General features: G+C 52.3%; 3 protein-coding genes across 12 annotated transcripts; 2 read left to right on the forward strand and 1 right to left on the reverse strand.

The window, feature by feature from the left end:
* Nucleotides 1–2,867: 2,867 nt before the first annotated feature.
* On the forward strand, nucleotides 2,868–3,683 carry Lkaaear1 (LKAAEAR motif containing 1). 2 transcript variants are annotated; one of them, XM_057781883.1, is made up of 3 exons: nucleotides 2,868–3,284; nucleotides 3,406–3,528; nucleotides 3,605–3,683. In XM_057781883.1, exons 1-3 carry the CDS (start codon nucleotides 2,895–2,897, stop codon nucleotides 3,662–3,664), a joined length of 573 nt encoding a protein of 190 aa, XP_057637866.1. In that variant the 5' UTR covers nucleotides 2,868–2,894; the 3' UTR covers nucleotides 3,665–3,683. The 2 variants fall into 2 exon arrangements, with proteins under 2 accessions (XP_057637866.1, XP_057637865.1); XM_057781882.1 differs by having other exon boundaries at nucleotides 3,406–3,665.
* A 3,075-nt stretch (nucleotides 3,684–6,758) lies between these two features.
* On the forward strand, nucleotides 6,759–12,003 carry Rgs19 (regulator of G protein signaling 19). Of its 5 annotated transcripts, none has more exons than XM_057780794.1 (6): nucleotides 6,759–6,860; nucleotides 9,265–9,369; nucleotides 9,519–9,640; nucleotides 10,965–11,039; nucleotides 11,130–11,364; nucleotides 11,445–12,003. In XM_057780794.1, the coding sequence occupies exons 2-6, from the start codon at nucleotides 9,340–9,342 to the stop codon at nucleotides 11,634–11,636; spliced, it is 654 nt and encodes a 217-aa protein (XP_057636777.1). In that variant the 5' UTR covers nucleotides 6,759–6,860; nucleotides 9,265–9,339; the 3' UTR covers nucleotides 11,637–12,003. The 5 variants fall into 5 exon arrangements, with proteins under 5 accessions (XP_057636777.1, XP_057636780.1, XP_057636781.1 ...); XM_057780797.1 differs by lacking the exon at nucleotides 6,759–6,860 and adding an exon at nucleotides 6,948–7,054; XM_057780798.1 differs by lacking the exon at nucleotides 6,759–6,860 and adding an exon at nucleotides 6,987–7,041.
* A 699-nt stretch (nucleotides 12,004–12,702) lies between these two features.
* On the reverse strand, nucleotides 12,703–19,446 carry Tcea2 (transcription elongation factor A2). Of its 5 annotated transcripts, XM_057780791.1 has the most exons (10): nucleotides 19,234–19,443; nucleotides 17,517–17,579; nucleotides 17,135–17,264; nucleotides 16,299–16,389; nucleotides 14,963–15,093; nucleotides 14,476–14,532; nucleotides 14,007–14,161; nucleotides 13,786–13,932; nucleotides 13,098–13,169; nucleotides 12,703–12,894 (listed from the first exon to the last, which is right to left on the reverse strand). In XM_057780791.1, the coding sequence occupies exons 1-10, from the start codon at nucleotides 19,300–19,302 to the stop codon at nucleotides 12,886–12,888; spliced, it is 924 nt and encodes a 307-aa protein (XP_057636774.1). In that variant the 5' UTR covers nucleotides 19,303–19,443; the 3' UTR covers nucleotides 12,703–12,885. The 5 variants fall into 5 exon arrangements, with proteins under 5 accessions (XP_057636774.1, XP_057636773.1, XP_057636771.1 ...); XM_057780790.1 differs by having other exon boundaries at nucleotides 12,703–13,169; nucleotides 17,159–17,264; nucleotides 19,234–19,446; XM_057780788.1 differs by having other exon boundaries at nucleotides 12,703–13,169; nucleotides 19,234–19,446.
* Nucleotides 19,447–27,544: the final 8,098 nt, after the last annotated feature.

Here is a 27,544-nt window from a genome sequence, read left to right on the forward strand (position 1 = left end):
TGTCAGATGCCCCTGGAGCTGGAATTATAAATGGTTGTAAGCTGCCATGTGGGTCCTGGGAATTGAACCCAAGTTCCCGGTTCCTCTGAAAGAGCAGTAAGTGCTCTTAACTACTGAGCCATCTCTCTAGCCCCTGGGTTTTGTTTGCTTGCTTGCTTGCTTTTGTTAATGGATTTTGTATCCTTCAACTTTATTGTGTTTATAATGTCCAATAGTTTTCCAGGAGACTCAATAGGGTGTTTAAAGAATTGTGCTATCTGCAATTAGAGATAGTTTGACTTCTTCCTTTCCTATTTTATATCTTTCCCTTGTCTAATTCCTATAGCTAAGATGTAGTGGGAGCTGTGGTGGGCTGTGTTCCTGCCGCCCCAGCTCCTGGTCGCCTGGCTAGCTTATGCCCCAAAATAACAACACACAAACTGTATTCTTTTAAACACTGCTTGGCCCATTAGCTCTAGCCCTCACTGGCTAATTCTCATATCCCGATCAACCCATCTCTAATAATCTGTGTAGCACTAGTCTTACCGGGAAAGATTTGGCATGTCTGACCTGGCGGCTGGCTGCATCGCATCTGCTCTGGAGAGGAGCAGCATCGCATCTGTCTCTCAGAGGAGCTGCCCTGCATCTGCCTGGGAGAGGGGAGCGTGGCGTCTGAGCTCACTTCCTCTTCCTCCCAGCCTTCTGTTCTGTTTACTACACCCACCTATGTTCTAACCTATGAGGGCCAAGCAGTTTCTTTATTTTTTAACCAATGACCTTCCTCCATCACTAGGATTTTGAGCACTATATCAAATAAGAAAGGGGGAATGAATACCTTGTCTCTTTTTCAACTTTAAAGAGAATGCTACCTCATATGCAGAATTTAGACAATAATGTGTGTGTATAAACGAATGTATATATGGTTGTAGTACAATATGTAGAAAAGAGAAAAAAAGACTAAATATTAGGGGATGAAGAAGAATTGAATGCAGGTAAAGAACACAAGTTATGAAAGAGGATAAAAAGCTAATTGTTTTTCCTTTTTTAAAAAAAAATATTCATTATGTATACAATGTTCTGTCTGTGTGTATGCCTGAAGGGCCAGAAGAGGGCACTAGACCTCATTACAGATGGTTGTGAGCCACCATGTGGTTGCTGGGAACTGAACTCAGGACCTTTGGAAGAGCAGGCAATGCTCTTAACCACTGAGCCATCCTGCTAATTGTTTTTCTAGCTCTAACTTAGTCAAAGGTATTTTGGGGTTGGGTGGTGGGTAAGTGCACAAAAAATGTATTTGATACTGAAAGAGTAAAATCCAATGTGAAGCTACACAGTTTTCGATACAAAAGGCTGTTCTAACTGTATAGAAGTTCATTGGGATGTATAGATGTGGGGTCTTGCTAATTTTGGCATGTGATTTTTTTATGATTTATTTATTTATTATGTATACAGTGTTCTGCCTGCATGTATGTCTGCAGGCCAGAAGAGGGCACCAGGTCTCATTACAGATAGTTGTCAGCCATCATGTGGTTGCTGGGAATTGAACTCAGGACCTCTGGAAGAGCAGTCAGTTCTCTTAACCTCTGAGCCATCTCTCCAGCCCCAAGAAAGTGATTTTTTTTATTTGCAAGTTTCTTTGTAATAAAAGTTATTTAAAAATTGAAATAGTTAGAAAAATTGAACTAGTTATTTTTAAAATTACTAAATTAATGAGTGCTCATTAGATTATAGAACTCTAAGACCTGCCATCCCAAGTTAGACAGGGTTAGGCTTTAGCAAAACTCAAGTCTCATCTTGGTAGACCTCTAGACCCCTGAGATCCCAAACTTGCCCCAGAATTGGTGAAAGGGGGTTCTGAGTTCCCACAAGGATTTAAGGTGGGCCTTAATCACAAAAATATCTGTAGGAGCTCTGCCCAGAAAGTTAGCTCCGAAGAGTCAGAAACCAGCCCCCAAGACCAGGACAGTGAATCTGAGACCCATGTGTGAAAAACTCGCAGAGACTTCGAAGGGACCATGGAAGAGGACCTGGGACAGAACACAACACACACAGCCCCAATTCCTGTACCTTAATGCTTGCATAGTGGTGCACCCGCACTGCCAGGCTGGGAGGGTGGGGCTCCAGGTTGCTAAGCAACATAGTCAACAAACCCAGAGACTCAAAACTGAAGTGTTTTCCCACGGAAAAGGCAGAAAGTATGGGGGTGTGAGGACTTGGGGTGGGGAGGCCTGGATGCTGAGTTGGTAGGTGGGCAAGGGGTTAGAAAATTTAGGGGAGAGCACTCAACTATGTCTCTACCTGTCACCTACAGGAAATCAGGAACTGCTGCTGGGTCAGGGACGGTTGCTAGGCTTGGTTTCCTTTTCCCACTTTGAGCCATTCCTCCTTTGTCATCTCTTCCCTGGGTTCTGCTCCCCACATCTCTACCCATGGGCCAGAAGGACAGAGGTTGAACTTCTCTGTGTATATATGTGTACCCTTACACACAGATCCAAACACACATATACCTACCTGCAATACCACACATTCACATACACACTCAAGCAGAGATGTGTAGACACACTCTCAGGATGGGGTCCTCTGTCCAAGAAGTCATGAAAGGCCATACCCTTAACCTTACCCCCAACCAAAGACCGGGCCAACTGCAGAGCTCCAGAGTTAGGGGACGCTGAATGACCCATTAACCATAGTGATGTGGGCTGTGGAACACCAGTGGCATGCAGGACCGTCTGTCTGGTTTTATAGCCCTAAATTGGGTATGCTTCTAAAACTGGGGAGGATTAGAAGTCACACCTTACCGCAGATAGGCACAGGGTCGGCTACCAATTAGGGATCTGAGCAAGGAAGCTACAAGGAGTTTCACAGGAACACAGTTGGAGCCATAGTGTTCCCCCTTTTCTTCTACAGACTGAAGCATGCCATCCCCAGGAGTAAAGGGTACACGGGAGCGGGCCAAAAAGAGTGCACCAGTAGCTGGAGCTGGTGAGAAACGCAGGAAGGGCCCGATAGCAACAGAGCCCCCGAAGCCAGGCTGGGCCTTGAGTCAGGAGAGGCTGGCGGCCATGCCCCCCACAGAGCGCCGCCGCCACCTGCTCTTTGGAGACCTGCTCGACGACACAGGCGCGGCCGCCTCCATCTTTCCACGCGAGTCTGTGGACATACCCTACTCCATGCCCGACCCGCGCACCTGGACGCAGGCATCCGAACTACCCGCTGAGCGTCAGAATCGGCTTCTGGGCGTCCTCAAGGCCGCAGAGGCCCGCGGCCGAGTCCGCGCCCTGAGGTTGCGCTACACCCGAATGCGGGTATGCAAAGGGTCTCCCGGGGGCGTCCTCAAAGTAGAGCCCACCGAGCTGGCGGGAGGAGGCGGGTGGCGGGTAGTCTCTGGCCCGCTCGCCAGGGTTGCTCAGTAAGCTCGGTTTCCAGGCAGAAGAAATCGCTCTCCTGATCCAGAGGCAGGGCTCAGCGCGCGCCGCCATTCGGCTGGAACTGTTCCTACCACCCCAACTGAAGCCCACGAAAATCCCCGATCCTCTGGACCGACAGGAGGTGCCGGCAAACCCGGAGACGGGTGAGAGGGCCCCCGTGCTTCGCCACACACTGACACCAGCCCCTTTCTCCGCAGCGGAGGCGTGTTGAGACAATCCTGGAAGAGGCGGTAGATGGCAGCATCTTCCCGCGGTGACGGTGACCCTGGCCTACAGAGCCCCAAGATTACAAGGGCTCCCCACACTGTAACATAAAGTTCTCATCGAGGGTTCTCGGGTCTTTCCCTTCTTTTCCCCCTGGACTCCCGGAGGGAAGTGTAAGCTTAGATGCCACCTCCCACAGCCACAGTTACAGTGATGGCTCTCCAAAGTAAGGAGACGTCGGTGGGTGGATGTTAAGATACTCCTATCTCCCAATCACCTGCCCCCATCAGGCAACCAGTGCCCTTCAGGACCATAGAGGTAGTGGGGAGGGGAAGAACCAGTGTGGGAAAGGATATGGGTGAGCCTGCCTTGACACCAGCACCCCCAGAAATCAGGGTTGTCTTCAAAGTTGGATCATTCCACCTGAGGGCTGGGGTGGCATTCGGGGAGGGAGAATGACGGACGGCAAAGCCAAAGCTGGCCTTTGGAGAGTCCAGCTATGCCCAGAGGACCAACAGATTGTGAATGGGGCGCTCCTCGCCAAGGTCCCTGGATGGTGAACAGAAAGCTCACCCACAGCCTCCCTTTCGTCAGAAACAGCCTCCTGTGCCCACTTGTCCACCAAACATGGAACACAGGAAGGAAGCCACCCATCCCATTCTGATCACTAGACTCTGAAAAGCCCCTGGTTTCTGAGCAGCTCTTCTTCCTCTTCTCCACAGCATGGGCTCTTTGCAGAACCTGTGGTGCCTTGGCCCCTTGCCCTTGTCCTCCATCCCAGCCTCTACCCAGCAGGCTGAAGAGAGGTGGGAGCTGTAAGGAGGTACACAGCTCCCTGTCCCTGCATGGAAGCTCCCACTGGCTCTGTATGAAACAGAGAACAGAAGGGAAGGAGGAAAAAGAGATCAAAACTGTGGTCCGCTCACTGAGGGCCAGTTCCCGGGGCTCTGTTTCCTCAGCTGGTCTTCTCCCCCTGCACATGACCCTTCTCACTTTCTGGCCTGTTGCTGCCCTGAGCCTTGATCCAAACCCAGATGGCAGCAATCACAAATCAGCAGCAGTTCTCAGGAGGAGGGGAGGGGGTTTCGGGCAGTGGTAAGGATGGCAGAGCAGTAAATGAATGGTAGGTTTGGACATGAGTGTGGGCAGGGAAAATAGTCTCTTTATCCAGGAATGATGGTCATACACACCCAAATACGGCTCTAATGACAGTCACACCAGATGATAGCCAGTGCTGGGCTCCTCTGGGCAAGCTCCTTGGAGTCTGGACCCCAGAACTTGTCTCTTGGAGATTTGCTAAGTGCCTAGAAAAACTTCATCTATTTAGTAAAGCTATGCCATTATTTCATCATTTTTCTGACCCTGCATTTCTTCATTGGTGATTACAGAGATGCCTAGGGCTGCTGCAGTGTCCCACACAGTGAGTGATTCATATAAGCAGAGGGCTGAGAAAAAAGACCGCCACTTGATCTCCACATCAGTGAGGGTTTCTTGGGTTTACCAAGAAGGCTAAGAAAGGTGGCATAGGACCCCTCTGTCTGAAGGAAATCCTTCAGGGATACAAAGCCTGTGGCACCTGTGGGGCTTGTGAGTAGCTGGGGTTCCTGCTCTGGAAAAGGGTTTACTGGGTTAAAGTTCCAACCCCACTGGCATCGCTTGCTCAGAAGCTCCTGTTCTCCTTTCTGGATTTAGATGTTAACTGAGTGGTGAGCAGATGCAGGAAGGCAGAGAGCAAGTGAGCAGACGTGTAGAATGCACTGACTTCTACCCATAGCCAGTGGCCCACACCACACACCGCAGAATCATCTTTGGTGTCTCCACCTGCTATCGACCCATGTCTACCGGGCCTGAGCTGTGCCCACCTCTCAGGACTATTATCTGAAGCAGCTACTACTGTCCAGATGGGCTCCTTAGCTCTACCTTGCTTTGGAATCCATCAGTTTGGCAGTCAAAGGGCTCTGTGGTCAATTCACCAAATCCCACACAGTATTACAGGAAGCCTGGTAGCCCCAGGCTCTCAGCTATTTTCTCTTCAGCCAGGCTCCCTGCACATCATGACCATATCCTGCCCTCCTCACCTCTCAGCCCATCCCTTTCTTGTGTGTCTCCCATTCTGGTCCACTGCAGTCAGCTCCAGGTTAAGTCTGTCTGCCTCTGCCCCACTACCTGAAGGGATCTTTTTTTTTTAAATCAATACTTTATTTATTTATTATGTATACAATATTCTGTCCGCATGTATGTCTGCAGGCCAGAAGAGGGCACCAGACCTCATTACAGATGGTTGTGAGCCACCAACCACACTCAGAACCTTTGGAAGAACAGGCAATGCTCTTAACCACTGAGCCATCTTTCCAGCCCCTACCTGAAGGGATCTTGTGAAGTATTTGCTTTGTACCTCTGACTTGTGTGTTGAGCACATAAACCTGTACAATTGAAATGCATTTTTGTTAGCAAGATCCCAATGCCTGAACTGATCAGGCTGTGTTCCAGTGCTAAGAAGAGCAGGAACCACATAGCCCAAGCAACCACACACACCCTACAGACCAAGTCTAAAGTAGGGTCAGGGTCCCTGGACCATAACCCAGAGCATGCTGGGATAATGATCTAATTCAAATCTGCACCCAATCATCAGGGATCTGAAGAGTTGGCCAAAGAGCAAGACCGTTTGTGGAAAAGGCTATCTTGGAGCAGTTTGAGGGATCAACAGGGACTCAACCAGGCCCCAGAAACTTTCAGGGTAATTTGATATAAGAACCTGCATCCACAGTGCCCACCAAGCTATGTAGTTCCTGAACCTCCCTTTTTCTGGGAAAGCAGGATGACACAGACCAGACTCAGAAATGCGAAGGGGTTGGCCGGACAGGGCAGTACCACAGACCAGTCCTTCCCAAAGGTCTCTTCTTATCCAGATGAGCCAAGGAGCACACAGGGCTCAGCTCTGGTGCCCCATACTACACTATCACATAAAGGAAAGGCTGGGAAAACCCAGCTAACCAGACGGAGCGCCGGCTCAATCCTGTCAGGGTCACCATGCCACGCTACCGCGGGACGACACGCCAGCGCGGGTGGGGCGCGGGAGCGGGCGCGGGGCGGGGCACTGCGGGCGAGCAGGCGCTGGGGCTCGAGGAAGTCCCGGCCCCTCTCTTTGGGGAAGTACCGCGGAGGCGCCTGCGCACTACGCCTGCGCCCCCTCCCCGGCGACCAGCAGGACTTCGGAGCGCGCGGGCGGCGTGACTCTGGGACTAGGCGGTGAGTGCGGCCCGCTGGACCGCGGACGGGCCCCGGCGGTGTAGATGCAGGCTGTGCCCGGACTTCAGCAACCGGCCCACGTGGACCTGGGTCGCGGTGGGACCGGAGCCCACCCCCTGCGCGTGGGGGAGGGAGAGCCGCAGCCAGGTTCCCCTTTTTCTTCAGCTCGGAGCTTTGAGAAGTAATTACTAGAGGTGGGGGCCGGAAGAACCCAGGTTTCCGTGTCTCCCGCCCGCTAGCCTAGTGGGGAGGGGCCAGACAAGACACCCGATCCACCACCTTACCCACCCTTCGAGTCAGGTCCTCTAGCCACTCGGCCTGGAAAGCCTTAGGGGTGAATGTTGCACTCCCCGGCCCCACCCGAGCGGGGTTCTGTGCGCCTTCCTACCTCGCGAATACCCAGGAGTACGTCTTGCTGTCTGACTTAAGTCCCTGCTGCTTTAGAGCACGCCCCTTCGGCAGCCAGGGTGGGGCCCAGACCGAACCTGGCCCTCCCGCCCCCATCCGCCTTTAGGTCGCTGGTGAGTGGGGCGCCATGGCGAATTCCTTAAGAAAGGGGTGGGGGCGTCAGAGACTGCGAGAGGGACCTCGAAGAAGAGACCAACCCTCCAGATGACCCCACCAGCAGAAAACAGGAACTGGGTGGGGGCCTACCACTCCTCAGGTGGGCTTGGGCAGCAGGGTTCGCCATGGTGAGAGAGGTCTGGCCTGCCATGGAGGTACAGGTAGGACAATGACAGTGTGGGATGGAAGTGGGAATGGAACCCGTTAGCCCCCTCCCAAAGGTTATGACTTTTTTTTTCTGGAATTGCCCCCATTTTCTTAAGCGGGGGGGGGAGGGGAGGGAGAGGGACGGGGCAGGCATGGACGTTCTTTTTTCTTCTGTGGATCAACGCGGCAGCCATTCCCCAGGGAGCTTCAGTCCTCAGAGACCAGATTTGCTGCATCTGGTCTCTCTGCATAGACTTGGGAGGCCAAGGCCTGGGAGGCTTGGGGAGGGAAGGAGCCCTCCAATATTCACATGTAGGGCAGGAAACCCTAATTCAGAGTCTGGGCTCCCCTTCCCCAGAAAGAAGGGAGGCAGTAGTCAAGAGCACCCTGGACGACGTGGGTGGTCCCAACTGACCATTGATGGTTACAAGGAGCCAGGACCAGAACCTGCAGCTGGGGAAAAGGGCAGGCACCTGTCTCTGCCCCCAGTGGACCCCAGCATCCAGGCCCCACACCCTAGGCTGTTCCCTGTCCAGTATGCTGACTGGAGATGGAGCATCGGAGGGGTGGTCTTTAGGGTGAGGGTATAAAGGACAACTCTGGAGAGCCTAGAGACTTCAGGCTACCACACCCCTTCCTTTCCCTAGAAGCTCAGCCCCAGGGAAATACAGCCCAAGCTACTTCTGTGTCCTGGTTTGCATTCTGGGAGACTTGGGAACCCATCATCTCAGAAATCAAGTCAGGTGGTGAGGCTACCCTCAGTGGACAGAGCTGAGGAAGAACAGAATTAAAGGACCTCTGCTGGATGAGGGGCTACAGGGGGGTGAATTTCATCAAAAAAGTAATGTGAGCCCCAGGCTGACGAGAGGAAGGTGGACAGAACAGAGATCTTAAAACCTGGATGGCCTCCATCTTGGACAGAAATGGGCACAGGCTGGGGAGAGAGGAGGCGTTCAAAACCACTGCCAGCATGCTAATTGGATGCTTTAGCTTATGTTTCTCCTGGGGACACTGGAATTTCGGTGGCCTGAGAGGTTCCTAGACCTTCCCCCCCCCAACCCCCCGCCACTGTGAAAGTGTGGTCCAAACATCAAGAATGATAAACCCTATGAAAACCCATTGAAGAGCCCAAGGCTCTCGCTAAGCAGCTGGTCCTCCCACGTTGCTTCCATAGTTAACACTCCCTGCTTCTGCATCCTAAATGGGAGTGTCTGAGGCAGCCAAGGGCCAAAGAACCTTGCTACCTGAGTACATCCCTCATCAGGGCATACCCCCCCTCCACCCCATTCCTCACTTTCAGGAAGTCGTTTTAAGGCCCACTCAAGTACTCAATGCTCAGATCTAGTCCTCTGCAGTCATCTGGGTAGCATCTCTACCCACCTCCATACCAGCTTGTAGCTCCAGTCCTCTTGGGAGGGGCCAGGAGCCGGAAGCCAAGAAAGAGGAACCCAGGCTTCCGGCTTCTCAGGGACTGAGCAGATGGGGGTGTCTTAGAGCCATTTATGGGAGGCCCAACTGCAGTATCCCCATCTAGGGCACCTCTATATGGGGTAAGCATGCAGGCTTGGGGTAGAAGGCTAAGGCAGAGCTCTGACCAAGCTCCCTCTGAGGGACCTCTCCCTGAGGTGGGGTGCAGAGTTACAAGGTAGGTCCAGGTCACAGACCTCAGTCAGAACTCCAGTGTTCTTCTCAGATCCAGCAGACTCCCAGACTGCACTGAAGATCCAGAGCTGGCACCACAGAACCTGGCAACCCCCTCAACCCACCCATGCCCACCCCACATGAGGCTGAGAAACAGGTAGGCACTTCCCACCTCTAATTGGGTTCCTGGACACCTGAGGCCCAAAATGTCATGACCTTGGGTACACAGCCCATTGGGCAGGTGGGCAGAGACATAGGGTCCAGTGAATTCTGGAGTGGAGGTTGAGGCAACCCCCTCTTCCTCAGCACACAGGACCAGAGGAGGCAGACAGGCCCCCATTGATGTCCAGCCATGATGCAGCCCCTTCAGGACCCCCCAGTCGCAACCCCTGCTGTTTATGCTGGTGCTGCTGCTGCAGTTGCTCCTGGTATGTGAACCTGAGGGTGCAGCTTGCACTGGGAAGACCCCAGGGCATTTGGGCAGGGGTACATGGTTCATAAAGCACCAAACGGGTATGTGGACCCGGGGAGCAGCTCATGGGAGAGGTGGGATGAGGTGGCTTTTAGGATTCAGACCCAGTCCTGCTCCCTAGACCCTCCAGAGGCTTCCAAGAAACTAGCTTTAGGCAGGTGCCCCAGCCACAGCATTGCCCTGTCTAGAGATTGCTGAGCCTTGTTGGCTGATATAAGTGCCCAGATCCTCTAAGGGACTTTATATGGCTCTTAAATTTTATGTGTCTGAGTATTTTGCCTGATTATGTCTCTGTGGCATATCTGGAACCTGAAAAGGCCAGAAGGTGTTGGAACTAGAGTTACAAATGGTCGAGAGTCAGCATGTGGTCTGTGGAAGAACAAGCGCTCTTAACACTGAGCAATCCTCCAGCCCCTTCGTGTGTCCTTTAAACCTGGTATGCTGAAGTATTACATTCAAGAGCCAAGCAAGTGGCATGCATATGGTGTCCGTGCTCTTACCCAAAACCTGTTTATACCACTAAGAACTGCCCAGACCCCAGACTATGTGCAGTAGAGGACACATTTGAGAAGAGACTTGGGTAAGGGAACAGCTGGCTCTGGACAGAAGTATTTAAGGTTTGGGGTGTCTGATGGCAGGAGTAGGAGAGACAGTAGAAGTTTCCTACCTTATAGCAATCAGACCCTACACAGACTGAGGGATCTATTGAACAGCAAGCCACCCAGCACTATGTATAGGCAAGATTCAAGGAGTGAAATATGAATGGGTAGGGCTCACTGGAAGCTTGAGCTGTATTGTTGCTGAGAGGCCAGGCCTGGTGGGAACTGAATTGTCTCCACAAGTGTGGGAATGAGATGCTTATTGTGCCAACTGAGCACATCCTGACAAGAAGTTTCCCTTGGAGGCAGTGTTCAGGATCCAGGATCAGACAGATACAGACACATTGGAGGGGCTCTTACCCTACATTAGCCAACGAGTCATACTGCTGATATTAGGCCTTAAGTGCAGACTTTTCAGTGATCTCTAGAATGATCTGGAACTAGGCTAAGGAGTATGGTTCTACCCAGCAGTCCAAAGAGAGGGAGTGATACCAAGAACCAGAACAGTCCAGCTGCTGACCAGGAAAGAGGCCTCAGTAGGGGAACAAGAGGATGTGAAGAAGGCTCACACTAGGAGCTTCCTTCCTTGCAACAGACTTACTGGTGCTAGGCAACCACGTGCCAGAGTGGTGTGTGGAGAACCCAACTGCATAAGGTAGTGCCACTTTCATTTGCCACTAGGAACCAAGAACGGCAGCGAGCTTGGCAAGCTTCTCGGGAAAGCAAGTTGCAACCCCTCCCCAGCTGTGAAGTTTGGTGAGTACAGCCACCACTGTGTGTGCATGCGTGTATGTGTGTTTGTGTGCACATCTCAGTTCTGACATGGTCCGGCCCTAATACCTGCAGCACTCCACCAAGTCCTGAGGAAGTACAGAGCTGGGCACAGTCCTTTGACAAGTTAATGCATAGCCCCACGGGCCGCAGTGTATTCCGGGCATTCCTGCGCACAGAATACAGCGAAGAGAACATGCTCTTCTGGCTGGCCTGTGAGGAGCTGAAAGCAGAGGCCAACCAACATGTGGTGGACGAGAAGGCGCGACTTATCTATGAGGACTACGTGTCCATCCTGTCCCCCAAGGAGGTGCGCCAGATGCAGGGATAAGTGAGGGTGGCCTGGGAAGGGCCCCGCCCCACCTCCTGACCTTGGTGCCTGCCACACAGGTGAGCCTGGACTCCCGTGTGCGAGAAGGCATCAATAGGAAGATGCAAGAGCCATCACCACACACGTTTGATGATGCGCAGCTGCAGATCTACACCCTCATGCACCGGGACTCCTATCCTCGCTTCCTCACCTCCCCCGCCTACCGCTCTCTGCTACTCCAGGGGGCCCCACAGTCCTCCTCTGAGGCCTAGGTGCTTGCCACACAGATGCCCTGCTCCTGTGGGCAGACTAGGGGCTAACCCTGCCCCATCTGGCTGGATATAGACTCAGTCCCAGTGGCAACTGCAATGTTCTGCTCTGCCCTAGCCTGTTCCAGCTGGGGGTTCTCCAAGATGGTGCCTCAGACCCTCCAGTCACGTGCCCAGGAGATGTTCTCATAGAGAACAACCTCTGTGCCAACAGGTTTGTAGCAAGACTGTTTATTCCGCAGAACCAGATGTAGGACCTCAGAGTCAGGCTCAAAAAAAGAGCCCATTTATATTTTATATGTTAATGAACTTTAAAATTGGAAACATGTCCTTATTGTACATTTTACCAAAAGAAAAAAGAAAGCTTTCACATTCATCTGTATTCCTACACATGCCAAAAACATGATATAGTATTCTTGACCCTTTAAAAGCAAGTTTCCATTTATCCCACAATTGGGGTAGGAAGAGGATCACCCACCAGACTCTATTCTGGGCCCTGCCCAAGGTATAGCTCTAGGAACTGGCCTCAACTCTTAAGTGGGTCAGTGCTCCACAAAGGCTTAAGATGCAACTGCAGATTATCCCAAACCCTTGTGTACTTGGTGAGATGTCTTCCTAGAGGCTTGGCCTCCTCAGGGTAGCTGGGCACAATGTCATCTTCATCTTATGGGTCCAATAAAGCAAAGCACCCACTACGCTGGTCCTTCAAGTTGCTGGAAGTTTCAGCAATTTGAAGCTAGAATTGACCTCAGCCCAGAGACCATCCTCCCCCATGTGGTGAGCAGAGTGAAGGATGGAGCAAAACATCCTGAGAGGGTACCAGGTCCTTGGACTGCCATGTCTGATGAGGATGGGTGAACACTGGGCAAGGTCCTGTTTTAACAAGTCCCACATAGTCAGCATGGTGGGACACAGATGAGCAGACCACCAGTATCCTAGAATCACAGACATGTTCTTGCCTACACTGCCCAAGGCAGCTTAGCTCAAGTGTTGTCTGAACCCAGGGAGCAATGGAAGGACAGACCCAGCTGGAGCCAGTGTTTAGCCCCTACCAGGAGCAAGGCCAGAGGAAGGCAAAAGAAAACATTTAATAATGAGGGACAAAGGGCAGAAAAGTGCACACCAGGCAGGCAGGCTGGGACAGGGCATGCCACCTTCTGGGGATCTCCAGAGAAGCTGTGTCCAAGAACATTGCAGGAGGGGGCAATGCTAGCCATGGCCAGGACTACAACACATCAGTACGTACAAGGGTTCAGCAGAACTGCAGGAAGGTAGGGAAGTGTCTGGCCAAGGCCCCACATGACACACACCACCCCCCCAGGGCAGTAACAGGATGGACAGGCATGGGGTTCCTCCCCAGAGACTCCCAGGAGGCTATCGGTACAGTGGGCCCTGGTTCCTACTTCAGGTCCAATATATTCTGAGACAGGACTGGAGGTGAGCATTCTGGGCCCACCCACCTACCTTCCAGCGGTTCCCACACTCGTTGCAGACAACATAAGTGGTCATGGGCTCATCCGAGCTGCGAGTCTGCACCTGTAAGGTGGGTGGCTGAATCCCTGATCTCTACTGATGACTTGATTTGAAACGTCCCAATGACCTCAACCTTCTAAAACCTCCATAAGTCTATGGAGAAGGTGGATCACCACAGCAGAGATCTTTGTGGGCCTGAACAACTGGGCTCAGTAGAGTCCAGAGTGTTGGCTAAGTACAGAATTCCCAAAGGAGGGTCTATATATTGAAAGGATCAGCAGAGGTGCCAGTGGCCCTGGTCATCTGGGAGACAGGGCTTAGTCCTTACAGGTAGTGGAGACTGAGCTGCTCTGCCACTCGTGTCCTGTTACAGATGATGGCAGCTTCCATAAAGTATCTTAATAACAAAACTTCCCTCTTCCTAAGTCCCCAGTATGTCTTGGAATCCACATGGTCTCCCCAAAATATTTAAGCCTCCACCTCCATAGCAGGGTCTGAAGGTCCCACAGCCACTGCCAAACAGAAGACTACACTCCTGTCCCTCCAAGCTGGGCAGGGCCAAGCCACTTAGCCCTAGCACAGAGCCCCAGACCAGGAGAAGTAGGGACAAAGGTGGTATCCATGGAGAGGATTGGTGTGCCCTGAGGTCCCAGCCAAGGGAGATAGAGTGGACCCCAACCTGCGTGTAGGTGCAGTTCTTCTTTCTGCACTTGCTGCAGGTGAACAGGTCGGTCTGTGTGCCACCTGTCCGGGCCATCTGATGTTCACGGATGGCCTCCTTGGTCATGGCCTTACGGATCTCCTTCAGCTCATCACTGGCCATCTCCTGATAAAGGGGCCAAGTGCTCAGCCTGCAGCTCTATACAAACAGCCTGCCCCAGCCCTTCCACTGGGGCTCACCTCTGATGTCATCACAGCTATCTGCTGGGGTGTAATGGCACCACACAGCACATTCCGCCGCAGGTCAGGGTTCTTGGCATCTTTCAGGTTGGAGATTCGGCTCCGCACACGGTTCTTGTACTTCATGTCTGTGTTTCCCACGTCCAGGAAGATGCGTAAGGGTATTTAAGGATGCATCTGAGGTTTCTGAGCTCCATCCACTCCTTGGAGTCATGAGTCTGCCCACTCAAGCCCGGGGGGGGGGGGGAACTGAGGGGCTATAGTGTTGTTCCTGTTTGAGGCCCAGATCTATATATTAAGTAGTCACAGCCCCTTATTCATCTATGGCCCAGGTAAAGTTAGGGGACCACCCCAAGAGAGCGCTGGATAATCTGCCAATGGTGTCTAACAACTACTGGAGAAGCACAACTCACTGGCCTACAGATTCTACCAGAAGTCTTGGACCTTGTATACACTGTACAAAGGATATACTCCTCGATCTGAGCTGACAGATGCTCACAGTCTACACCAACGGCCTCATGGTCATCTGCAAAAGGGAACCCTCATTAGTCCCCCCACTGGCTTTTTCCACCTGCCACCCCTCTGCTTGCACAGAGCTCTAGAAGGCACTTGCATTCCTCGGAGACCCCAAGATACAGGTGTTCTGATGACTCCAAAACCCCACCTCTTCCCTAAGTCACAGTGGGTTAAAGAGAAGAGCTGTTGCCAGGCAGTGGTGGTGCATGCCTTTTATCCCAGCACTCAGAAGGCAGAGGCAGGTGGATCTCTGTAAATTCTAGGCCAGCCTGGTCTACAAAACAATTTACAGGATAGCCAGAGCTGTTAACACAGAGAAACCTTGTCTCAAACAAGAGAAAGAAAGTGTTATCTCTCAGGCAGCAACCTCTAAAGCAGGCAGAGGTCCAGGCCACCCTGTGAATCTGGAGAAGTCAAAATCCAGAGCTTGTAATACTCACGATCCGTTTGCAGGGCCAAAGTCAGCATTTCACGGCATTTGTTTCGTACAGCATCGCAGGTAATGGGTACTGGGGGAAATGTGGTGATCCTCGGAGTGGATGAGGTCCTAGGTGGGTCTGGCTTCTTGCAGCTAGAGAGACAAAGCCAGCTGGGCTCAGACTAATCCTGTTAAGCCAAGTTGTGCATCTAGCAGCTGTTGGACACCACTGTTGGCTACCTAGTGCCCTCTCTGTGTGATAATCCCCAGAAAAGCCAATGTGGATGCCATGCTGACCTCCAAAGCCCATTTGCTCTATCCTGACAGACCTCCAGCTAGGTCCATCATTATTTAGTTCAGCCTAAAATGCTTGTGTGCTCTGCCCTCGTCAGAGAAGGGCATTGACTAGAAGGTCCACAGTGAATCACAGATCACTCCCCAAATGGATGCCAGAGCCTTCAACAATCCGTGTCTGAGCAGTGCTCTCTGGTCAAACTGGGCTGAGATATTCTTGCTAGCTCCAGAGTGTCTGTTTCCCAAGAGACCCAGGACATGGGCCATGCTGTGAATACCTCTCTGCTAATGGCAGAATAAGGCAGATACTTCTGGTCGCCTGGAGTAAAGATGAGGTAGAGAGTCAAGTCTTAATGTCACAGGTGACCCCACAACACAAATGAAATTGGGCAAGGATCTCAGGTCTGGGCTCAGTGAAAGGCTTGTCCAACAGTCATGCTATACCCACCAGGCCCTCTCCTCTGGAAACCAGCAGCATCAGGGGGCTTTATGGAGCAAAATCATCTGTACAGGCATGCTAATGAGCTCAGGACATAATAACATTATATCTGGACTGCTAGGCTAGAGCATAGGCTGTTGTGGGCAGGCCCAAGCAGCCTGTCATCCATGGCCTGTGACTAGCAGTGCCCCTCGTCTCCATGGTAACAGGTCTGCCCTGACCACCTTTAAGGCAGCTTTAAGCACTTGAATGTGGAGATATGGGCTGTGCCCACCTGTAGCTCCAATAGCATTTGCATGAGGGACCCATTCACCAATCCTGCTGAGCAGCAAAAAGATAGGGTCTAAGGAAGCAGGAAAGGGAGCCTGGGGCCAGGCAAGCTCCTGTTGGGTAGCCCCTCCTTACTGAAGGTCTCAATGACACTGACAGCCAGGCAGACACAGCCAGACATCTTCGGTGGGTGGGACAGTATCCAGCATGAGGCTGACAAACCTTATAAATGGTGTCCTGGATAGGGCCTCTTCCTCAGGGGAATGTCCAGACAAATGGACATCAGCCTTCTTTTCCCACTGAAGACACTGAGGCAAGAGGCAGAAATGTATATACCTGCCTTCAGATATGCTACCTGAGATCCGCAGTCCCTGAGGCATCCTTTGAGGACGATGTGGGCAGAGGCGTGCCCTTCCCTTGATCCCTGGTCTTGCCATCAGAAACATCTGCCATTATCAGAAAACAAATGGTATAGTCTGGTCAGGATCAGGCAGCTAGGTGCTAGCCCAGCCTCAACCTGGCCATTATCCCCACTGCTTAAAGCCATTAGACAAGCAAAGTACCAGGAGGCCACCTGACCTTCCTCCCAGTCCCCAGCAAGCCCACCAGCCTCGTCAGAACCCACCCTCCTTAAGCCTCACTCAAGCAAGCTGCTGTGGGATTCTTCAGGTTAAACCTGCATATGCCTCATAAAAGGCTTCTTCTGACAACATGGGCAGGGCCTTGCCCAAAGCCTGAACTATGGACCAGGACAAACTTACACTGCTAGCCTCTCAACGGCCATGTGACGACTGTAAGGAGGGGCAGATCCTGAGTTGTCTCAGAGAGCTTTGTAGACAAAGCCCAAGAATGGCTGCCATCTCTGCAGCCCAGTTATCCACTGTCCCCACAAATAGCTGCTGTCTGCCTAGCTCACCTCTTGCATAGATAGGTAGCAGCCCCACCTCCTCCTCCTTCAGCTGGAATATCCTAATCTGGGCCTCCTTTTCTGTTGACCTCCTGCAGTTTGAAAACCTCCTCCTCAGCATACACCCTCCCAGGCCATCCCCTCCCCACCACAACAGATAACAGCCATCATCCTCATTCACTTCCAGCCCAGGGATGGGCACTTTCTGGCCTGTTCTGTATCCCACAACCAGACAGCCTGAGTAAGCGCAGCAGGCACTCTATGCTGTACTGAGCAACACGAACCACCCTTTACATTCTGACCAGCACCCAAGAGCTTCTTCCAGGACTTGATGAGGGACTTGGCCAGTGCAATGAGCTCCTCGTCCGAGCTCTGCTTCCGCAGGGCATTGACAGACATCCCAACACGGGTGGACTGCAAGTCAAGTGTTCGGGGTCAGAGGTGGTAGGGGCTCTTGGCTCCCACAGGGAAGAGTTAGGGAATGGGCAGGGGCAGAAGGAACCCAGAGCACCCCCTCCCACCTCACTGATCACCAGAGAGAATCAGAAACCCTCTCCTTAGAACAGTTGTTTGTGCCAGCTAAGCCTTGTGGGAGTCATATAAGGAGCCCTGTTCTTGGAATTGCTGTCTCTGGAACCATCCTAGACCAGGACTGGAAGAGCTTACCTGGAGCAGGTGTAATGTAACTGGCATGCCCTTCAGCTCCCGCAGCAAATCCATGGCTCCCTCCTGGAAGGGAAAACGGCCTTCATAAAGGGCATTAAACAATCCCACCTCTTCCTGATCATGAGAGAAAATTTATATGTCAGAAGGAAGCCACTCCTCTACCTTGAGAAGACCAGAGCACTGTGCACATGGCAGTACATCACTAGGAAAGAAATTGAGGCAAACAGCAAACAGCTTAACAGTGCTCTCCTCAAAGATCGGGTGGTTTCTCACCCTGCATCTGTGGTGACCTCCAGACCTCATGGTAACCACATCAGGTCACTGAGCAAACTACTAGAGAAAAAAAATATGCCCCAGTTCCTGGAAGGACACTCAGATATAACTCAGGTTCCTTAGCCGTAGTCCATCTGTGCCATAGTGGTAGAGCAGCCTCCTCAAAGTGCCCATCCGTCAGTGCAGCACTTCCAAATATTTTAACAGACAAGCCTGGTTTTCTTCCCCTGCCAAGCTCTATTCTTCAATATCTACAGACAGGCTGCACCTTGAAGGCTCCTCCTCTTCCTACCTTAAAACCCTCATTCTGCCTAAGACTGCTCTTCTCCCTGGCACTTCAAAGCTTTACTCCTCCTTCCTACAACCGAGACAGACTCTTCCAACACCCAACACTATTGTGCTTGCTATCCTCCAGGTTGCCACTATGAGCTCATTCAAACCTTCCATACTAGAGGCAATGGGAGGGTCTGGAGCTAACCTCCAATCTGTGTTAATTATCTGCTCAAAATGCAGCCTTGTTTCATGGCCCTAAAACGGATCCTGCTTCCGAGACTGTACACCAATCAGCCTCTCAGGTTGCTGCAACCTCCTGGAACCTCTGTCATTTCCCTTCTCCACTGTACAGTCCTGTCTGTGACTTTCCACTCTTGCTGTCGTTTGGGTTTAACACCCTTAGAGGAAAGAAGCACCAGCAAGCCTCTGCAGTGCAGGTGATTGCAGAGTGGACCCCAGCCCTCCAACCCTGAACAAAAGGAACCCAAGGCAATCCTTTTGGGGGCATCCCCAAAATCTGTCCTGCAGCCCTCCACTCCAAGTACAGTCCTGGGGAGGCTCTACAGACATGACTCAGCCACCATCTGGGCTGCCCCGGGATTGGTGCCGCGGATGGGCGGGTCATACTTAGCCTTAAGGCTACCTCCTGGTCCCTTCCCACCCACGGAAGAAAAGATGCAAGTGCCATCATCCTCTAAGGATGCTCCTGAAAGGTTACAAGAGCGGCCAGGGTCGATCGAAAGGCGGGCTAGACTGCCAAGCCCACAGTGCCTCGGGGCAAAACGAGGGGCAGAGTTGGTCTACAAGGGTCTCAAGGATACAGGTTCATTTTGGAATCTACTGTCTCCCACACCGGCTTACTGCTGCCTGAGGCCTAAACGGGGTTGGGGGTGGGAAGTATTAGAGAAACCTGGTTCTGGAGGGTGGGGGCAGACATGGGAAACAACGGCTGGACTAAGGAACGCACGCGACCACCGCTGGGCGATGGGGCCAGTGGGCGGCTCTCAAGTCAGCTTGATGTCCAAGTGCGAAGCAGCAGTCCCAGGACAAGGTAGAGGGCGGGCCCGGGGCAGGGGTCTCGACTGGTCTGAGTATCATTCTCCCCGCGGGTGGGTTCGGTGGGTCTCCGCGGAGCGGGGGCCCCAGGGTCCTGGCGGCCCGCGCCCCTCACCGCGCTCTTCCTGGTCACCATCTTGTCCAACCTCCGGGCGATCCGCGCAATCTCCTCCTCCTTGCCCATCACCACCTCGGTGGCGGCGGGTTGCGCCAGTTGAGCCGCCCGGCCCGACCTCGGCCGCCGCCGCCGCCGCCGCCGCCGCCGCGATGCGCGGTCCAAACCTCCCCTGGCGGCCGCGTGCAACACAATTAAAAAAAAAAAAAAAAAGTCTCCGCCCCCGGGACTACAACTCCCAGACGACTGCGTGGCGCGTGGCGCGCAACCCGCTGGAAAAGATAGTTCCTCCTTACGTCCGCCCCACACACCATCTGAAAGCTGGGGAGAGGGTGGAGCTTGAGGGGAGGAGTAAAGATAACCCACTGCGCTGCGGTGTTTAACAAAACCCTTTCTGTTTTTTTTTTTTTGTTTGTTTGTTTGTTTGTTTTTCGAGACAGGGTTTCTTTGTGGTTTTGGAGCCTGTCCTGGAACTAGCTCATGTAGACCAGGCTGGTCTCGAACTCACAGAGATCCGCCTGCCTCTGCCTCCCAAGTGCTGGGATTAAAGGCGTGCGCCACCACCGCCCCCGGCCTAACAAAACCCTTTCTGAGCCACTTGCTGGCGAGGCTGTGCTCCTCCGCTGGTCGAGTCCGGTCGCCTCCGCCTCCGTGGCGTTGGGACCTCTCAACACAACCTACGCCCGGTTGGACTTGACACACTCCAATCGTTGCCAAGCCAAATTTAGGTCGTTCTTGCTTCTGCGCAGATGCGGCGCACACTGGGCTGTGTGGACCCCCAACTCTCTGAAAAGGCTTCTTGGGCAAGAATCCAGCCTCTGAAGTCAACCTAACAGGGTGTATATCCCAGGTTCTGCTCGTCTCCCAACCTGTGAAGTGAGAATGGCAAAGGCTGTGATCAGGATCATCCCATTCACATTGTACACTGAGAACAGAGCAGGGCAATCAGTGAGTCAGTGTCTCAGGAACATCACAGCCATGCCCAGGCAAGGAAAAGAGATATCCTGTTCCTCTTCTGTGGTGCCAAAAGACAGGTGTCTGAATTGTACCCGTACTAACCACGAGGCCAGGGTGCAAACGGAATTGACAGATGGCCTGGGCTGACCATTTAATCAGTTATGACATCTTCAGCACCCTGTCCCACAGCACTAGGATTTGAACAGACATGTTCCCAAAGAAAGCATACACGCCAGCAAGCATGTGTGTAGGGATATAGCCCCACCCATTGGGGGTGTGTTCGCCTTGGGCTAATGTTTGCTGATAAATCTGCTGGGCATGATCCCAGCAGCCCTTTTGCTCCGCTTTTCCTGTTCTCCACGGGAACCTGTGGTCCTGTAAGTCTATTTCCTTATTAAAGCTGTATATATCTATATAATCTGTCTGCATTCATTTACGCCACCACATTTTGGCACCCAACGTGGGGCGCCACTCTGTTGTAATATGAGCGGCAGGGCTGCGTCCCAGCACCCAGCCGCCCACATGGCTAGCTTATGTCCTAAAATAATTACACGGAAACTGTATTCTTTTAAACACTGCCTGACCCATTAGCTCCAGCCTCTTATTGGCTAGCTCTTACATATTGATCTAACCCATTTCTAATATTCTATGTAACACCATGAGCTGGCTTACCAAAAAAGATCTTAACCTACGTCTGTCTGGAGTGGGAGAATCATGGCGACTCCCTGACTCGGCTTCTTTCTCACAGCATTCTGTTCTGTCTACTCCGCCTACCTAATTTTCTGTCCTATTAAAGGGCTAAGGCAGTTTCTTTATTTAACCAATAAAATTAACTCCTCCATCACATGTGAAAGGCACTCAACCTCATTAGCCATTAGGGAGATGCAGATCAAAACAACAGGCAAGGGCTGGGGAAGTAGCTCAGAGTAGAACCCTGGCTACGCACACAAGGCCCTGGCACTATGACAATAAATAAAGAGATCTGGGCATAGCAGTGCTCACTTTTAATCCCAGTACCTGGGAGGCAGAGGCAGGCAGATCTCTGTGAGTTCAAGGCCAACCTGTTCTACAGAGTGAGTTCCAGGACAGCCAGGGCTACGTAATGAGACCCTGTCTTGAAACAAAAACAAGCAAACAAAGCTTTTCCAGAGGTGCAGTGATGAATGAATACAGCTCTCCAGCTTCCATTCCAACTCTGATTCTGCCCTTTACTGGCACTGGGCCCTTGCTCTAAGCCAAACCCAACCAAATAAGTTCTGAGAAAGGGAACCCTGTGTTTGATCATCGAGTTGACACTTGCAGGACCCTACCATAGCACATAGAATAAAGGAGTCACATGGCCTTCAACCATGCTGTTTGGCTGAAGGGATTGTCCACCTCCGAGTAGCCATCCCAGTGTGAAAAACAGCAGCCTGTAGGTGGCAGAAGCAACCCACAAACCTGCTCAGACACTGGCTTCTTTTAGAGGAAAGTCCAGAGGATCACCAGCAGGGGAGCTATGATAACAAAATAAAAAGTAAAAATAAAAAAATAAAATGAAAAGCCAGATCAAAGATGTATTCATTCCTTAGGGGTCCTCACTTGTGGGGCTGGCACTGACCAGCCAAATATTTCCACATCTTGGCCTTAGAAAACTTCATTCCCTGATCAGGGGATTAGCTCAGTTGGTAATGTTTGCTTAGCACAGAGGAAGCCCTGGGTTCAATCCGCAGTACTGCATCAAACCAGGCATCACAGGTACTGTACTGTAACCCAGCCTGTACTCCCAGAACTTGACAGGCAGAGGCAGGAAGATCAGAAGTTCAAAGTCATCCTCAGATACATATCCAGTTTGAGGGCAGCCAGGGCTATGTGAGAGACCTTGTCTCAAAAACAAACAAACAAACAAACAAACAAACAAACGCTAACACCAGACCCTACAGGAGCTCCAAATCCAACCTTCTGGCCCTTGCTCAGAGAAGTCACCTCCCACATCAGTACACACACACACACACACACACACACACACACACACCTTGCTGACTTTGGGAGTTTTAATCTTCAGTGAAACCTCCCCACCAAAGACCATCTGAACACCAACAGGTGTTCATTCCAACATGGTGTTGTCCTCTACCCTAACTCTCTGAGGGTGATGGAAAGGGACACACCTGCCTACTTCTGGGAGATAGCCTTGCTTACCCTCCCATCCTATCTACCACCGAGGGCTTTTCCAAGTTCCCAGAACACCTAGATGAGACTTCTTCGCAGATCATCATTTGCACCCAACCTTCCTGGGGTACACCCAATTTTCCTTAAAAACCTGTTCCTTCCTGCAGTGGCTCTCCAACCTCAGGAGCCCTCAGGAGCCCTCATTGAGCAACATTGCCCTGCTCTAGGGTTCCTGGGGAGGAGATATCCCAGCTCGAAGGTCTGAAAAGGGCAGACAATGCCCTAATGGGGTGGGATCATGGGACATCCCCAGGCTCTGCCCCACCAGGCCAACTGCACCTTTGGCCCAAAGCCTGCCCACCCCCCTTCCTCAGTTCAGGAAACAGCGGAAGCTCAAGCCATTTATTTTTCTATTTGTGATCCCTACCCCCAATCCCAGTCTGCCCAGAGCTGGCCCTGACCCCAGTGGTGGCCTGAATGCTTCCCCTCTGGCCAAGGTAGGGCGGTGGTGGGTGGGAAGACTCACACTGCCAAGCTCACACGGAGCCCCTTGTTTCCCCATCATCACAGGACTGAGAGGCATCCTAAGCCCCAGGAGGTCCTAATCCTGCCACCATAAAGTAATTGTTCCCCTGCATGAAGGTCTCGGGGGCCCTCCGGCGCATTTGGGGGGTCACAGGTCTCCACCACAGGGCTATAACCATCACCAGTCCCACCTTAGGCCCTCCTTGGACACTGGCTTCTGTGATCAGACAGGGCAGTGACTAGAAACAGATAGAGTCTCTGGTCATTTGGGGATAGGAGGTGGAGGCTGGGCACATAGTGTTGCCTTTGTCTGCATAGATGCCAGCTCTCCGAGCCTCAGTCTCCTAGTCTACAGAATGGGAAGAGCCATGGGCTCATGGAAATGTCTGTTTGGAAAGTCCCCCGCCAGCCCACAGCCTGGCTAGGGTCCAGCTTTGTCCCCCTCCTCCCCCGCCAGAGGCAGGGCTAGGGAGGCAGGAGGCATCCCCTAGAGGCCATTGAGGCCCTAGCTGCAGGCTTGCTCTAACAATGTGAATGTGCTTCCCCCACACAATTCCCAGAAATGCCGCCCCCCTGCCCTGCCAGCCCGCCCGCCAGCCTGGCGGCCACTCCACCCTTCTACCCTAAGGAGCCCCAGGCAGCCACAGGGTCAGAGGCAGTGGATGAAGCATGGAGGTCTGACTCAGAGGCAGCAAACCTGTGGAACTGTAAGGCAGCCTGCCTGCCTGCCTGGCCTGCCTGCCATCCTGCAGAGACCAGCCCGGACAAAGTCAGCCACAGCCAAGTCCCTGCAGGAGCAAAGTCGTGCTGAGCTTTGTGGGATGCCAAGTCACTGAAAGCTCTTCCGAAGCCACATTCAGAGGAAAAAACAAGATCCTTCCAGGCTGCACTGGGCCTCTTGATCCTCAACCCTCATGCTTCATCCTCCCCCACCCCACCCCCCGCAGTGACTTTAAACAGCTCCCCATCTGGGTAGCATACTTCTTGTATGGTTTCTTCACGTTTCTTTCAGGTGTGGGCTCAAAAACCACTCATGAAAAAACGGTGTAGATACTCCCATTACGGACTTATTTGTGATTTATTGATTTTTAACCTTTCCACGCCAGAATGGAAACATGTCACAGCAAGAATTGGAGCTACCTCAGAAGACAGACTGGAGTCAGCAGGGGGCTCAATAACCCCGACCCCAATGAATTCTGTCTCTGAGCAAAGAAGAGTGGAAGTCCCTAAACAGTCAGCTGGTTCCCACCAAAGCCATTTGTCACCAGCCAGGAAAGGGGGTGGGGGGGGAAGCATACAAAGCTGGGTGTAATTTCTACACGTACAACCCTGAAACTCAGAAAACAGAAACCAGCCTGAGCTACATAGAAAGTTCCAATGCCACCATAGTTAGCAACATTTTTGTTTTTGAGACAGAGTCTCTCTACATAGTCCTGGCTGTCCTGGAACGCATGGCAGGCCTTAAACTCACAGAGACCCACCTACCTCTGTCTCACAAGTGCTGGGATACACCACCGTACCTGGCCCAGTTAGCAACATTTTTAAAAAAGAAGAAAAATGACCTGAAGAGAGGGAAAAGAATAGGGAGGGAGGAAGAGGAGATAGATGTGTTCTTTCTCTGCCCTGGTCTCTCTTTATCTTTATTTCCCAGTCTGTCAAAGCAAGGAAGGGGCAGCCCAACATGGCAGGGCATTCAGAATGGGTACTACCTTCCAGAAGCCTTAAGAGACCCGAGTATGCCTGCATTTAACCCACCTTATAGGCAAAGACCACAAAGGGTACCGAAGCATTCATGAAAACAGAGACAGCAACATCCACAAACCCAGGCCATGCATAGAGCTGAGAATAAAAGTTACTATTTATGTAAAGACCCCGCAGTTCTGAGGTGTGGGGGCGGGGCGAGGGTGAGGCCAACGGAATGGGCGAGAGCACCGGCCAGCAGGGGTTGGGGAAACTGCACAGAATGTCTGGCGCCTCCTCAGCCCGGTGGGTTCTCTCTGGCCTGAAGGCCAGCCTTCCTTCCTGAGCGGCTGTTTCCTGGCTCCGCCCTGTTGTCGCCACGGAAACCCATGAGTAGCCCAGCTCCCCAGCCAGGTTCCCATGGAGCCCCTGCAGAGCCGGAGCAGCATTGCCGCCGCCGCCGCCGCCGCCGAGGCCGTAGACAGCAGGCGACTACTTTGGAGGACACAAATTGGCCTTGCAGTCATCCTGGACCAGAACACTCCAAAACGTTGCCCTGCAGCCTCAGCCTTCTCTAATATGGCTCACCCAGACTCTCACCCAGCGACTCTCAAACTGGACAGTGCCTGTGATAATACCCACCACAGTATAATAACTCTGAAACTCTGGAACAGCCTTCAAAACATGTCTGATCCCTGGCCCACCCACAGAAGCCACTCTGTTGCATGTCCATAGCACTCTGGTCTGCCATTATCCATGGTGGCCCTGCAGTAATAAGTTGCATTTGCTTCTCCCATCCGTACTGTTCCTACCCAGTCCTGCTGCCCAAAGGGCACAGAATGAGAACCAAGTCATCGCTACATAACACAATGAGCTTCAATTCTTTTTGTTTGTTTGTTTGTTTTGCTTTGCTTGCTTGCTTTTTGAGACAAGGTTTCTCTGTGTAGCCTTGGCTGTCCTGAAACTCTCTGTAGACCAGACTGCCTCAAACTCATAGAGATCTGCCTGCCTCTGCCTCCCAAGTGCTATGATTAAAGGCGTGCACCAACGCTGGTGCCATACAAGCTAACCCTCCACCAGTCCAACACCTACTCACCCCAACACTCCCCCTCCCACCATGTTCTGAGTGGGAACTGAACCTGTGAACTTTACCAAGAAAAAAAACATTTTAAAGTACTTCTATCCCCAGTCATACACATATTCATGTTGCATACTGCATGTACCCATGAAACCAAGGCAGCCTGTCTCCTAAATACATCCTTTCCCAAAAGAAAGGTGTCAGAAACCTAACACGACGCCTTCCAAAACTGGTAACACAGAAGGATCTATTAGGCTAGGACCTAGTTCATCTAAACCAGACCTATCCCTGCCTGAGAGTCACATATGCCTAATGTTCTAAGTCATCAAGACTCTGCTAAAGTCTCTGAACCCAGTAAAGGTTGCCTGGCCCTATCTTCATATTCCCCTAGCTCCAGCTACCAGAGACTGGGAGACCAGCAAGGTTTGGGGTCGAGAGTCGTACGTCAGAAGGGTCCAGACGGGAAGGCTAACTGCAAAAAAGAGACATCCACCTGGACCTCTGTTACCCTCAGACAGGGACCCCACCCCACCCTTTGGGAGTGGGAGGGTCCAAGCCCTACAGGACTATGTAATTGGTCCCAGCCTCACTGCTGTACAGCAGCCAGAGCTGTCTGGTGGGAGCCTGGGAGGTCTGTGCCCAGGCAATGCTTGGGAGGTCTCACCACCCCCAGGCGGAACACAGCCAAGCCAATCCCCCACCATAGGCACTAAGGGGAACTATCCAGCATCCTTTTCAGGCCTCACGGAAGCCTGGGGTCCAGGGAATCTGACGAAGGAGAATAGATGGAGGCAGAAAGGAAGGGGGCTAGGGTCCACTTGACACCCAAACCAGCCCCGCGCTAGCAGAAAAGATTTGCCCTACCATTCCGACGTTCTATAGACAAGCTCCTATCATGGGTAAGTGCCCATGCAAGCCAAGTGGAGTTCCGACAGCAGAATTTCCCTTCTCTCTTTGGCCAGATCTAGGGCTGCAGCTCATCTAACAAAGAAGTCTTGTGTGTGTGTGGGGGGTCCCTTCCTTGGATACTGAGAACATTTTTTCATGAGTAGGACTTCCAGTCCTCAACACCTGAGTTCCTATTTGCTTATAGGCGAGTCCATCATGCCTGACTCCCAAGGACTTGGACAGTCTCTAGGACTAGGGTCTACCTCATCCCACACCCTGGGAACCTGACAGACACACATGTAGACCACACACAGACACACAGACATTCACATGGAATGTCCCTCTCCTAGCATAGCTGGCCACACCCACAGCAGCCCTCTACAGCCTTGGGGAGTCCCTCCATCCCTGGGGCTCCAGGGTCAGGGCCACCCTGCTGGCAGACTGGAGTCACCTCCCCCATTGTTGTCCCATCTGGAAAGAGGGTGGGAGCAGCCAGCATCACCACTGCCAAGCAGTGGGCAGGGAGGGTAGCCTGACCCTACAGAGAAAAGGGAGCACCCCCGCAGGCTCCTGCCCAGCCCAGCTTACAGGATATGACAGACTGACATCTGAGCCACAGCTTGGCTATGAGGAGGGTCATTGGCTGGTGACAGGAGAGGTGGAACAATGAGGTGATGCTGGATACTCTGTTCAGAACAGGAGGCTCCAGCTCGTTCTGAGCTATCACAGAACTCCAAGCCCAGCCCAGTATGTGAAGGCGCAGCAAAAGAATCTGGGGATCCTTTTCTGGAGCCCCAGTGAACATCATCTCAAAGTAGCTACTGTCCTGGCTGAGCCAGGCTCTGGGAACCCCAGCCTGTATTCATAGCTATGGAGTCAGGGTAATTTCTGACAAAAACCAATGGGAGTAGTTTAGTTTGTTTGTGGTACTGAAGATGGACCCTAGGACCTTTTGCTTGCTGGGCAAGCACTCTACCACTGACCCGTGTTCCAACCTCCACCTCTAGTTTTTTTTTTGCCCATTCTCAAAATGAA

Source organism: Chionomys nivalis, chromosome 9 (assembly GCF_950005125.1).
Source record: "Chionomys nivalis chromosome 9, mChiNiv1.1, whole genome shotgun sequence".
NCBI lineage: Eukaryota > Metazoa > Chordata > Mammalia > Rodentia > Cricetidae > Chionomys > Chionomys nivalis.

What these genes read in the sequence shown, in the direction of transcription:
- Lkaaear1 (XM_057781882.1), top strand. Translation starts at nt 2,895, where the DNA reads ATGCCATCCCCAGGAGTAAAGGGTACACGGGAGCGGGCCAAAAAGAGT. An exon ending in TGCGCTACACCCGAATGCGG is followed by an intron (nt 3,285 to 3,405) that starts GTATGCAAAGGG and finishes CTCGGTTTCCAG; the next exon opens with GCAGAAGAAATCGCTCTCCT.
- Rgs19 (XM_057780794.1), top strand. Translation starts at nt 9,340, where the DNA reads ATGCCCACCCCACATGAGGCTGAGAAACAG. An exon ending in TGCTGCTGCAGTTGCTCCTG is followed by an intron (nt 9,641 to 10,964) that starts GTATGTGAACCT and finishes ATTTGCCACTAG; the next exon opens with GAACCAAGAACGGCAGCGAG. An exon ending in CCATCCTGTCCCCCAAGGAG is followed by an intron (nt 11,365 to 11,444) that starts GTGCGCCAGATG and finishes CCTGCCACACAG; the next exon opens with GTGAGCCTGGACTCCCGTGT.
- Tcea2 (XM_057780788.1), bottom strand. Translation starts at nt 19,302, where the DNA reads ATGGGCAAGGAGGAGGAGATTGCGCGGATCGCCCGGAGGTTGGACAAG. An exon ending in TAGCTGTGATGACATCAGAG is followed by an intron (nt 13,933 to 14,006) that starts GTGAGCCCCAGT and finishes CCCCTTTATCAG; the next exon opens with GAGATGGCCAGTGATGAGCT. An exon ending in AGAACTGCACCTACACGCAG is followed by an intron (nt 13,170 to 13,785) that starts GTTGGGGTCCAC and finishes CCCACCTTACAG; the next exon opens with GTGCAGACTCGCAGCTCGGA.